Raw genomic sequence first — 13,672 nt, forward strand, 5'->3', positions numbered from 1 at the left:
CAATCCTGCACCCAAAGTGCTCTGCTACTCCTAAGAATGGAAGAGGTTGAGGATTTGAGCCCAGGTCTCACCCTTGCCAGGCTTACCCAAGGTTAGTGGCTCTCCCAGTCCTGATATTTACGATCAGATGTTCTGAACACAAGGAAAATTTCTGATAAAATCTGTTACACGTATCTGTGGGAAAAAAATCCTATTTTTGTTGAACCTGACAAAGACCTGTGAGAGGACCTAGTTGAGAAAAATTCCGTGCCTATGAAATAAGGTATTTTGGTATGAAAAAAGCCCCTTGTAAGAGTCAAACACTGAAAAGCTAGGACATGATGAAATGCAGCTTTTAAAGACATGAATTGAAATGACTTTAAATACATTTACACTTCCACTGCAGTGTTCTGCTGGATTGTGGATTACTGCAGCTGTCAGGGCATACCTCCACCAATCTGAAATATTCACTTTAAATACCCTTGTGAACATTCCTTGAAAATAAAATGAGGTGTGTCTAGCTCAAACATAGAGGCCAGTTCCTGAGTTTTCCAAACATCCCTTCCTTTTGCATAAACACACCAAACTCCTGCAGCTGATCTTCTCAGGCACCGAGTCTGTCTAGAAGTATTCTGAGTGGTAAATGATGCCTTCCAGACTTACATTAGGCAGACTTCTTGGTAGGGATAATTTTTTTTTTTACAGTTCATAATTCTTCTTGTGTTTTAGAACACATAAAGTCGAATTTTTAACAGCTTAGGAACTGGCAAATGTAATCAAAGACTACCAAGCTAATCCTAGAGCTGTTGTAGTTGCTGAGAGTTTTGTCATCAAGTTAAATGAAAACAAAACTCAATGTGTGCATCTAAAAAAGCCCTAACCCCAGAATAGATTAGTATAAAGGATGAAAGATATATTTGATTATTGATAACGGAAATTAATTAAACTACTTTTGAACAAAAAAATATCAAAATTACTACATGAATAATAGTTTCAAATCTAGTAATTTATCATATACATGAAAACAGCAAAATAAGGGCATGTAGGTAGGGAAAAATACTTTGAGGAAGAAAAACCAAGCTTTTATGAAAAACTGCTTAACTAAAAAAATCTAGTAATATTTCTGCTGTGATACCTTACTGACATACTGATTACTCTGATTCTTAGCCAGCAATGAGAGGACAGCCTGTGTTCAGGTTCAAGTGGGATAAATACATTAATCTATCTTCTCCTCATGGGAAGTTTGCTTTCTGTTTAGGATGCACAACTGCAAAAATACTGTCATCTTAGGCCATCATGGAAGACAGTTTACATGTGCCTAACATTTTTCACAAATTCTCATGTTGTGCTTATATAGTTTCAAGAATTTCTGCTTGTATTCCGGCAGTCAATAAAAGAGGGAGTGTGATGCAATTGAAGCTGCATGGAGAACTCACCTGATCCTGCCCCGAGGGCGCTCAGATTGCTCTGACATGAAACTTGTGCTGCTGAGGCGAGAGGCACTGCTGGTTCGGGAAATGGCTGACACATCACTGACATCACTATCTGATGATTTGGCAGAGACGTTATCACAACTTCTGTACTGATCTGTTTGTATATTATACTAGAGATCAAGAAAAGAAAGGGTGAGGAGTCTCATCAAAACAGAATAAATTCATTGAGACAACACATGACCTAAGTATGACAATTCTCTTTAACTGCTTTTAGATATAATAAAATTGTATGAAATTCAAAGATATGCCTACATTAAATAATGCCTTTATGTCTAGTACAGAAATGAAACATGTTATTTATGGACTAAAGAAGATACCTGGAATAAAATAATGCATTGGAAATTAAATAGGCTGTTGGTTCTTCAGCACGCTAGATCTATAATAGTGAAATACTTGTATGAAATATTTATGCAGCAGACAGACATCTCAAGAACATGCACACCATCCATTTGGTTACAGACTCCTTTTAAAATTTTTAAAATATTAAAAATATATGCTATGAAATACCTGCACATAGAACTGCATATGAGCCTGAATGAAATGTAATGCTACATGAAGGCATTAGGGACTGATTTCAGTTCCTAAGTTCTATAAAAAAAGAAAAAAGTACATTTCCTATCTCAAAATTTCTCTTTGTATTGTGATACTAGAGGACTAGTTAGGCAGAAGGCTAACTTAGTAAATACAGTATTTGTTTCCAGGCAGATCAATTCCCTGATCTAGTTGCTTTTATATCTGCACATACCTAAGAACTAGCAGAAGACCCAGCAGGAGGAATATGTGGACAGACATAGAAGTTACTCCACTTTTCAAATCAACTGTGACACCAACCCTTACATAATGCTCTTATTGCTCATATCATCAGTCAGACAGGTACAAAAGGAAGTTTCAATCCTAGCAATGTCACACTTATCTAAACCTTCACTCATACAGATATGGGGACCAAATAGTTTTCAGGCTCACAAAACTAAAACTCACTGTCATTAGAGGAAGGTACTCTTGGCATTCTTCCCAGGGTATATTATGGGAAAACTATTAACACATAGGACCACTAGGCAGTTTTTGACATGAGACTCTAGGGAGTTCATTTTCCAGATCTGTGCTCTGTAAAATTACAAGTCATAAAAGTTTGTTTATGAATCATACACAAATCTGTGGCTGTCTGTCAATATACAAACTCTGACTAGGCACTGGGTTTCTGGCTGAGTCACTCAGCAAATGCCATGACTTAATTTCAAAAACCTGGCAAACACAAGCTTGAGTTTGTACAGATGAATATATCAGGTCTCCTTTCCTTAAGCCAGGTTTACCTTCTCTTGCACCAGTGCCTTTCAGCACCAATGCTTGTGCACACCTGGAAACCTCTTGGTAAAACACTGAACATAAAATGAGGAAGTCAATAGGAGTAGAGAAGGGGAAGGAATAAAGCAATTCTAAGCACCAATTATAAATATAGAAATCTACAGGACAAATGAAGGTTATATAAATTTATTGCTTCGCTGTGTTTCTCAGATGTGCATTAGAACACTGCTTAGCAGAAACTCTAAGCTGTTTGTGAGGACCTGTGAGGACCTTGCAGTGGCTGAGTAAAAACATCTGCAGGAGACTAAGCTCTGGTTTATTAAAGGTAACTTTAAGAAAATGGGTAACAGAAAGGTACATCAAGTACTATGATATTCAAAAATATTTTCAACTACAGCAGGAATTTATTGGGAGGTTCTCTTTACAAGTGACTTGTGACTTTACTGAATATAAATGCCCAATGGGGTGAGACTATGCTAATATGTTCATTAATATCACCTTTTGTTAATGGCTTGTAGAGTCTGTTAAACAATTTTGCTGATTGCTGTCCTTCAGACTGCAAGATAAAATGGCAACTCCAAAATGGAAACAAAAAGCATACTAATTATTATTGGACCTATTCCATAATAAGATATCATGTCTCCTTCTAAAGTCCAAAAAATATTCAGAGCAAGAATACAAGTTTGAAAATTTTTTATTTAGGCTAAATATAAACATTCAGAGGCTAGAAAACTGAATGGTTAATTCTCTCCAGTGTAAGTTAAACTGCCCCAGTCTCAAGTCAGACTTGATGTTTTATGCAAAATTCTTAAAGAATTCCTAAAGAATCCTTCAAGCTACTCTAAATGAGACATGTAAAAATATGAAAACCATCTGAACACATGGAATGATCTGGCTTTCTATTAAGCTAAACAGATTTGCAATATGCAAAATCATCTGTTTAAAAAATAAAATTTCTGTTGATTTCAGTAAAATAGGGATTTCACCCATCCCATATATTGAGATTATATCTAAAAATTATTCCTTTGAAGTTGAGGTTTCAAAAATTCTTTGTTTAAAATATAACCAAGCAATCTATCTCAAATGCATGGGTTGTCTTAAGTATAGTAGCAGACCGCTTCAGAAATATGCTTTATTTGTATTTGTTGAAGACAATCTGACTTCTTCCCTCTGCAATTATAATGTCCAATTACTTCTCTTCCTCACCAAAAAGTCCATATTCTCTTTGTGGCCTTTGGTTTGAGAGTGCACACAGTGAACCTGAAGTGGTAGAGGAGTTAGGTGGTCCCTGAGCGACCATGACGTGCAGACTCCCCCACCAGAGCACCACTGGGGCCAGATGCAGTGACTTCTGGAAGCTGTCCTGCTGGAAGCCTTTCTCCTAAGTATTGAGGGAGGTTTTGGCTGCTGGCCTTTGTTCCAAGGCACACCTGAATCTGGCTGTTAGCACCCAACTTATAATTCAACAGGTGGACGGGGTATGTAATGAAAAAGACCCTCTGTTTCACTTGTACTGAACTTGTTCCATCTTTCATGAGGTATCTCAGTGGGCTGGGAAAGATGAGGCAAGGCAAGAGAGGGAAAGCATCAAGCATGGTTGTGCAGCTTACTTGGTTAGAATATTGAGAGAGAAATTAGAAGCCCAGTTTGTGTACCAGTGGCTTTCAGCCTCATCAACTGACTGTTCAGTATCAATATGAAACTATTTATTGGTGCAGGAGTCTCCCGCCCAGATATCATCCTGTAAGTAGGGGCTATATAGATACTCTCACTCTGTTTTGCTCCCAATAGTCAAGCAGTCTGAAAAATGGAATTGTTTTGTAGATATCAGACTGGCTTAAAAGACAGTTTTTCATATGTTGGTAAACAGAGAATCTTACAGTGAGAAGGGACATAAAGAAAAAAACGGAATCCATGTTTACTACTTGCCTTGTATTGCATCACACAGCTACTGCAAAAAACATGGAGCATCCCTTCCTAAATGAGATTTTCATGGCATGGCTGAGCTTTTCCTATCCCTTTATACTGTATGCCAGGGCTGTGATTCCCAAGAAACTGAAAACCTTTTTCTTCACAGAAACAGAGATTAGCAGAAAAGTAGTGACACTGCAAATTAATGATGAGTGCTACAGAGTTTACATTGTACTACTACTACTTCTGGATTTAGCTTTTCCTTCTTATACCTCCTGCTTCTAATTAATTCACCAATTTCAACAGGAGGCATACAAGTTTTCCTACTGATTTCCTATCTACCTCTGATATAATGTGATAATCAGTCATCTCAGCTAACAGATGAACAAAATTAAGGCAATTTTGAAGTTACCCATTTTTCCCTTCAAATACAGAGAGAAGTAAATAGTACTATTCCACAAAGCAGTGCTCATTAAAATTAGAATATTTTCCTGCTGCAATACACCTGAGTGTATACTTCAGAAGAAAAATAACATGGGCTAAGATCCTCTTATATGGTACCTGCAATGAAGTAATGCCTGCAGGTTTCCAACTGGGCTCAAAAATAATATGATAAAGTTCTACTGTAAAGTAAAAACCTGCTGCTCTTTGAAACTGCGCATATATTTGCAAGAAGTTTCCCTGACATGTTATATTTAAACATTACATCATTTTGAAGCTTCAAAATGAAGTATATTTTCAGTGCAACCACTTCTCTTTCTACCCTATATCTTAAAGCTTATGTAACATTTCTTTTCCAAGGTGCACTATTTATCACATTAGGAGAGTTGCTGAAGTTTGCAGCAACTTCAGTAGCAATTACTAAAGAGTAGGTCTGGATTTTTAAACATTAATAGCAGCTAGTTTCAAATGCCAAAAATATCTGTGCTTTCCTTGCCTGCATTAGAAAAACTGACATCTATAAACAGCTGGAATGCAGTTATTCCATTCACTTTACCACCTGTGGAGCTGTTGCTTCTTTCTCACCAGCAAAAGGAGAAAAAAGGGGTATGATGAACGGCAGATGTGTTAACATCAATGGGAAGAGCAGAGACACAAACCAAAAGAGTGCACTTCACAAATAATTTTACAGCTCCTTCATGACTAACAATGTTAGCAATTTTACTGATTATAAGACACATCTTAGAAGTCATTTAACAGTCCATTATAATTGGATTATCTTTCATATTAGAAAGTATTTCTAATATGAAAGTATTTATATTCCTAGATTTAACTCCCAAAACCATAAAGAATACAGGAATTCAGAGCTTTGAAAATTAAATGAGTGTGCTGTCCTTTGACTGGAGAAAAAGCCCCAGGTGACTAACCTTAACAAATATATACCTCATTATGTGCTTAAAATGAGGAAATGAATTGAGAAAATAAAACAGGTTTAAAATGAGGTCATTAACGTGAGGAAAGAGAAATACAGACCAGATGCACAGATTTGTCCAGGGACTTACACAAGTCTTGAGATCGCAGCTATCTTTTGAGGCAGTATAATGAGGAATTTTGTCAGAAAACACTGAATCCTGCACAAAGCACCTTGAGTTTTAGGATTGCTCACATATGGTTCCTCTGAATGCTGATGGCATTCACAGCCCAGCAGTTGGCAGGGAGCACCTTAGGGTGTTCAGGACTCACCACTGACTCCCACCAGCTTCTGTCTTAGGAGCGGCTCACGCCATGGTCCAGAGGCCACTAAGCACCAGTGATTCTAAAGAACTCTTCCTACAATTGTATCCAACTCCTATCAACACTGCTTAACTTCCAATCAGGGAACAGTAAAAATAAGTCAAACCATGAGGAAACTGCAGTGAAGCCCACAGATCAAATGAATAGAACTCACTAAATTTTAGGAAATCCAGCCAGTCACTGGAGTGACTGCCATCTTAATATGACATACATTAAAGATTTTTTTCTTCAAGGTGGGTGAAGGGGACCAAAAGAAGATGCCATATCTATGTCCAAAAGCATTCTATATATACAGCCCTAGATGCCTTACCCAGTATGATGTAAAACTTAACATAATCAGTCTCCTATTAGCCCAAGTATCCTACCCAAACCCTGCTTTAGACATTAACTTTTAACACATAAGAGTAAAGACAGTAACTATTGAGTTAAATCCACAGTGTCTCTGAACAAATGCCACGATTACACTTTTAAGCTAAATGCTTTTCAATCACATATAGTCTTAAGTCAGTAGTGCATCTAAATATAGAGTGATATCCTTTTTAAGTACATACTACAGTGCTCTAATCAGGAACTCTCTTGAATAAACAGAATTTCCAAAAAAATGTTAAGCCAGAACAGCTGCAAGCATGGTGTTTGTGTTCTTTGTGTGGCATCTGGAATAAAAAAACTTACTCTATTTTGAATTAAAAGGCTAATTGAGTTACAATGTAATTCACCTCTGTGCAAATCCAGAATTATGCCACCAAATGTTTTGATTCTCTCAAGCACTGAAACAGCACAAATATGTGCACACTAGGCACTACAGCCTTACCAATATATAAGAAAGAAGGCAGACATGTTTAAAGCTCTTCTTTAAACTCTTTTAAAAGTCCTCAGATCTCTGATGGTTTTTAAAATTATGGAGTCTTTCCACTGCACTGTAAGGAAAGAAGGATGTGAGCTCTGTGAAAGCCTCAAAACAGAGTGGAACAGCCATGAAGACGTACACAAATGTTGCAGGGCAGACAGTAACCTATTCAAAATCCATTAATGGATGTTCGAAATGGAAACCTGCAGAGTGCATGTTTGGAAAACTATTGCTTGCTTACTGAACCTAGAAAACTGAGAAACTGAGTGGGAGAAATTCCAAAATTGCAATGTATCAGAAATTTACTGGAAATAGCAAAGGACCAGTTACAATATCTCTCTTTAAAAAAGGCTTGTTCCAATATAAAAGAAAACTTATTTAACTTTCAGGAATTATTTTGTATATGCATAATTAACTGTTGCAAATATGATCCAGTCCCATACTGAAGGAAAAATTTTGAATGGTTTAGAGAATTTTGTATGTAATAAAACAAGCAAATTTGCAAATGCAAAAATATTGGAAGAATCAAATCCATGTTAGCTGATTGCTCTGAAATGCAGAATGGACTATTTTCCCAATGTTCAGCACAGTATAATTAATAAATATATTTATTTTCTGGAGCAGTGGGCAAACACTGCTATTTGGGAAAGAAAGAAGCATTTTGGTTAAAGAGGGAAAAACTCTACTTGCAATTGCTATTTCTTTAATAGTCAGTTAATATTTCTTTTTCACAATTCCAGAATGCCTATTATACCACTTAATTTTTTTTAAATGTAAAGTATTGTTTCTGCAGCTTTCAAAGGCTTTTCACAAATTTTGGCAGCAGAAATTGGGTACAGTCTTTGATTCTGAGAAGTCTCAGTCCTCAGCTTTACCACAATAGCTGATATAACGTACTACATTTTCAAATGTCCAAATCTTCATCTGTCTCTGTTATTTTCTTGATTCTTTCACCATTTTCTCAGGATAGAGAAAGACCGTAGCATAAGGTTTGCTTTGGTGACATTTTTTAAGTGATGACTATCACCATAGTGAAATGAAGCAAAATTCTGAATAGAATAATTTCAGTGTGCTTTTGATTTAGTACTCATCATGATTTCTATTTTGATTTCCACATGCATTTAAAACTGAAAGAAGATCCTAAAAAGCTCAAGGTTCTAAGGATATGAGAAATTTGGAACATTGCAGGTTGATATTTTTTAACAACTATTTAACCATACATTGGATCTACACTGATCAAATAAGAAAAACATATCGAGGGCCAAAATGATGGTTATCATAATATTAATATTATTAATATGATATTAGAGTTAGGATCAAAAATTGTATTTCAAAATGAAAAATACAAAAACTTCAATCTATCTGTAAGCACATATAATGTAACTCAGAAACCTGGCCTCTGACTCTGAACAAAGGTCTTTGGTCATCCTGGCAAAAGTCTTCAGATTGCATATTACCTCTCTCTAATGAAAATTTTATCAACTCTATTTTGACTATTTTTTCCTGCCTTGTTAGGTGATTGGGAAGTACCACAGAGAAGCACTGCACCTCACCCTCTTGCCCTGAGTGGACTTCTTTTGAAGGTAACAGCAAATCCAGTAGCAAATGAGCTGTTCTAATGCAACAAATTTCTGCTTCTGATAGAGGATCTCACTGGAAATTTCCACCCCAGCTGTTGAATTTTTTTAACAGCACTGATATCCTACAATTTGGCCTTTGAGGATCTAAAGCCTTGTTTCTCTTGTTTCTCTTCCTTTTGAGAACTGTTAATTTAAGTTCTTCCTAAGTTGTCTGCAACAAGGTCTTCAACCAATCTTTCAAATCTGTTAAATATTAAAAGCTATCTGCCAAATTTCCTATTTAACCATTCCTAAGTAAATTTGTGATTTTGCTTTAGATGAGTACCTCACATACATTATTTTGACCTATATCTCCAGGAGCACCCAGCTCCTCACAGCTTGAATTGTAAGCAGCAGTGCAGATGTGCAAGACATTTTCATCAGTTTGCTTAGAACCCTATACAGTTTAAATTACAAAAGTTATGGGCTGCCATTTTAGCCTTATCAAGAAAACAAAATCCCTCTACAAAACTTTGTTAACGTAATTTCAATATATTCCATTATCACAGAAACTCTTTATGCTTTTATTTGAAAAGGAATTCAAAGTAATCAGTAGGTACTTCAAGAAAGGAAATACTTTATCTCTGACATTATTAGGATGCAAAAACATTATACAAATATGAAAATATCTGCATGGAATTGGACCTAGTTCTGTCTAGCTCTCTACACATCAGACAGCAACAAGGGCCAACCTACTCTTTCATGGACTACTTTTCCAAACTCCAGGGATTGGAAGTCTGAGGACTTCCTAAACTAGATGTGATAAGTTTCTTTTTAACAGCCGTTGAAGGATCTTTCTTTCCTGAACTTTTTCTTTCTGAAAAACTTTCCTGAAGTTTTTAAACATTTTGTTTTTTACAGATTCATTTTAGTTGATGTCAAAGACTAACTCTAATGCATACCAGATGGGGGCAAAAATGATGTTAAAAAGCTATTACTTGAAGACATTTCTGTCAGGCTTTAAAATACAGTGTTCTTGAAGGTTATATAATATTTTAAATAAACAAGTTTATGCCTTCAATTTTCAAGCCAAAGTACCATTCCAAGACTACTGACTTTACCTTGGTATATTGCTCATGCTCATGTTCTTGGCTAGAACCAGACCCTGATGTCTGATTATAACGGCGCACTTTCATTTTCATCTGTCTCGTTCGCTCCTCCACTACTAAGCTTGCTGCAAAAACACACAATGAAAATCAATTAAAAATAGAGAAAAGGTTTTGGGAAAAACAAATGGTTTAGCAACAATTTTAGCTTATTTCCATTTCAACAAAACAAAGAAATGTACACACATGTAGAACAAGCAGGGTGTAAGCACAGAACAAAGGAACACTAATGTCAAGAAATCAACCACTTTTGTTGCGAGAGTCTTTACCTGAAAATGGGCAGACATCCCAATTTCTACACATAATCAAGCTGGTGCAACAGATATGAAAAGAGTGAAAAAATTTAGGTGGCAGGCTGAATTATACACTTGTTAAATATTCTGGATGCAGGGGACGTAAATCCATGATCATCTAAGCATGTGGTTTTTTAAATGTAGAAAATATTACAGTAGCATTCTAAGAATTAATGCATGAAACAGGTATTAAAATTTATTTTAAAGTAATAACTCCTCCTACTATCTTGAAACATAGCTAAGACTATTTGAGAGGAATGATTTCTCCATTCAACCAGTCATATCAAAACAACAGTCATTTTCTAGTAGTTTGGGTTTAACAAGACCTCCTTTAAAATCACTACTTTGTTCTGTAATGATCACCTTTACTTCAAATAATTATTTGTTCTTCTGTTTTCAACTTCCATATGGCAGTGTTTCTTTAAAAACAGATATCTTGGACCTTTAAGGAGTTGTGGTGCTATAAAGAGCATCATCTTCAACTTGAACAAGTTATGGCAATTCATATTGGCTGTGCCTGCCACAGGCAGACGATCTTGCACTAACAGAGAGAGTGCTGGAAACACCCCTGGGTCAAGGCTTCCTCCAAGTAACTTAACCTTTGTGGTAGTAAATAAATTTCAGAGGGATCTATATATTCTGCTATTCTTAAACTTTGTAGCATTTTAAATTCAAAGCAATACAGGTAACATCAATACCATGAAAACTGCAGCTTTTTAACAGTTCTAGAACTACACCCAAATATTTATCAGCAACTATTCTAAATTACAGGAGTATTCACTATGTTCATTGTGGTTTAACAGGTTATAGCATCTCAGAAAAACTTCTTTTAAACTGGAATTTTTTATGTGTCACAAATTTAATTTTGAGGCAACCTCCACAAAATCTTCTGCTTTTGTGCCAACCGTGGATTTCTATTACTCTCTACAAAACCACTACTTTTATGAGTCAAAGAGCCCCTCCCCAGATCAGTGACAGGAGAGAGACACCTATATTATATATTAAAGCTGCCTGTAATCAACTTGCAATCACAAAAACCAGATAGTTTTAAAGTACTGGAAGATAAGTACTCTATGTATTTTCAATTAAGAGATACTAAAGTTCTCATGTGTGGCTTTTATGCTGTTAGTTATACACTGTGTCATTATTTACAGATTTATTTTTTGTCTGTGCTTTGCCAGCACAAAGATACAAGGCCAGAAAAAAAAAAAGCAAAAAAAAAGCACTACACTCAGGATTGGATATTTTCAACTATAAGCTACTGCACAAATCACAACTGTGCCTGCACATACCATTTGTAACATGCTCGTGGAAATGACAGAATGTCTGTGTGCTGGTTGGGTATGAAAATATATACAAAGGCATAATTGTGAATTCCTTCCACATTTCTTATTTAAAAATAAGAAAATTAGGTACAGCAAACTACATTAAAATTCTGCTAAAATTACAAATCTAAGGCATGGAATAAAGTTAGCATTATCTTCAGTCTCCCATTTGCAGAGTCCAATCTAGCAAATTCTGCACATGCAGAATGTCACGCTGGGCCCAGCAATTATTCCAGATGACTAATTATGCCAGTAAAGGTGTACCTTAATTGCAATGAGTCCAGTTCCACCATCAGATATGCAGGCACAGCTCCAATTACTTCAATGGAAGTTGCATGGAGGTATCTGAAGGCAAAATTGAGCACTTTAGGTGAAATTTTTAAAGATGGCCTCTTATTTTAAGGACAGATATGAAAGGATTAAGATAGATCAATTAGGGACTGAAGTAAAAAAAATGGGTATCTTAATCCTATCATACGTGCATGAAATAGACTGAGGATATGAAATCAGAGGGAAAAATGAGACCCCTTTAAAAATTTAGCCCTACATGTGATGGTGCACAGATTAGAGTTACTCTGAACATAACCCTTTCATTGTGTGAATTTTAGGTCCTTTAACCTGCCAACTGTATGTTATTCTAAATAATATATATGATATGTTATCCTGTATTGCCTATGATACTCAGGAAAGAATATCCTATTATGTAATTTAATGCTATTTCAGAGGTTATTACTTCAGTCAAGACTGAGTAAATATTCAACCTTAATTCTGTAATTCTTGATTTTTGTTGTGTTTAAATCCTTAAGCTTAACATGTTTATTTTCTAGTTTCCCTTTATATATATATATATATATATATATATATATATATGACTATATCAAAGAATGTGAGAACAATTAATGAAGTAAATTTGAATTCTCTAATGGAGAAATTTGATTTTGTGCATGAAGTACAATGTAATTTAGCACCAATTAGCTGTGAATTTATTTATAAGCATGCAATTGCATGAACCTACTCTAGAAAATCCAACTGTGTTCTTTCCAGCTTTATTTACCACACACATCTGAGCATATGTTAAATGTAGCTCAGTTGTATGATGGAAAATTTTATCTGCCTGACTAGTGGCTTGGGAAAACCTTTACATGTTAATCACAAGAAGCAAAAAAGAAGTCTAACACAGGAGCAAAAGCACATTAGCAAAACTGTAACAACCATAGGTAACAACACCATATGATCACATTGCTTTCTTGGAACATGGCTGGTTACCACAGGTAACAAAAACTTGACATAAAAAGTACTTAGCCTGTCTCTTAGAAAAATATGGATCTACTTTCTTTTAGGACATCACTATTTACAGAGCGCTTTTCCTGGAGGTCTTGAGAGGTAGAACTACACAGTAATTTACAGATCAAAGTAATCCCAAGACCTTTCAACTCTAGAGTGGCTCTAGAATTAAAAAATGAAGATTTGCTATTAGTGTCCCAAAATAGTGGTACAATTACAATCAATATCAGTTGTGTCAATGTGTTATTCTCTAGTGTCAGAAGTCACACTTCAAAGAGCTGTAACTCTCATGTCTTCAAGGGCTGATAATTCAGATGTGAGATCAATCAGTGTAAAAGCAACTGAGAGAAGAGAACTCATTGATCAGACTGCTTAAATAAAGCACAACTTTATAGCCAGAGCTTACTACTAATAAACCACGTGAAGGTTAGCAACAATAATGTACATAAACAATCAAGCCATGCAGGAGAGAAAAGACAGACATATGAATGGAATCAAAATGTTATATTTCAATTCCATTAATCTATTTATAAACCCATCTGACTCCTGTAATCCCAGGTGTACTGGGTCTGGCTGGGATGGAGGCAGTTTTCTTCACAGCTGCCTGTTCTTCTAGTTGTGACTAAGTGTTGAGAACACACCAGTGTTTTAGTAATTCTGAGCATTGCTTGTATAGCACCAAGGCCTTCTGTGTTCCTCATGCTGCAGCCCCCTGCCCTGTCCTGGCTTCCCCCTGCCCCCAGGTAGGCTGTGAGAAGGAAAAGGTGGGACAGGAGACC

General features: G+C 35.9%; 1 protein-coding gene across 3 annotated transcripts in view; it reads right to left on the reverse strand.

Annotated features, from left to right (window-relative positions):
• Positions 1–13,672, reverse strand: part of RIMS1 (regulating synaptic membrane exocytosis 1) — a 160,091-nt gene that overhangs the window by 56,755 nt on the left and 89,664 nt on the right. For 2 of the 3 annotated variants that reach the window (XM_053972461.1, XM_053972462.1), the window contains 2 exons: positions 9,947–10,059; positions 1,416–1,582 (listed from right to left, as the gene is read on the reverse strand). The exons of the other annotated variant lie outside the window; for it this stretch is intronic. In XM_053972461.1, coding sequence (XP_053828436.1) covers positions 1,416–1,582; positions 9,947–10,059 — 280 coding nt within the window. The remainder of the gene's footprint in view (positions 1–1,415; positions 1,583–9,946; positions 10,060–13,672) is intronic. 3 annotated transcript variants of the gene reach the window in all.

This window comes from Vidua macroura, chromosome 3 (assembly GCF_024509145.1).
Source record: "Vidua macroura isolate BioBank_ID:100142 chromosome 3, ASM2450914v1, whole genome shotgun sequence".
In the NCBI taxonomy this organism is placed as follows: Eukaryota; Metazoa; Chordata; class Aves; order Passeriformes; family Viduidae; genus Vidua; species Vidua macroura.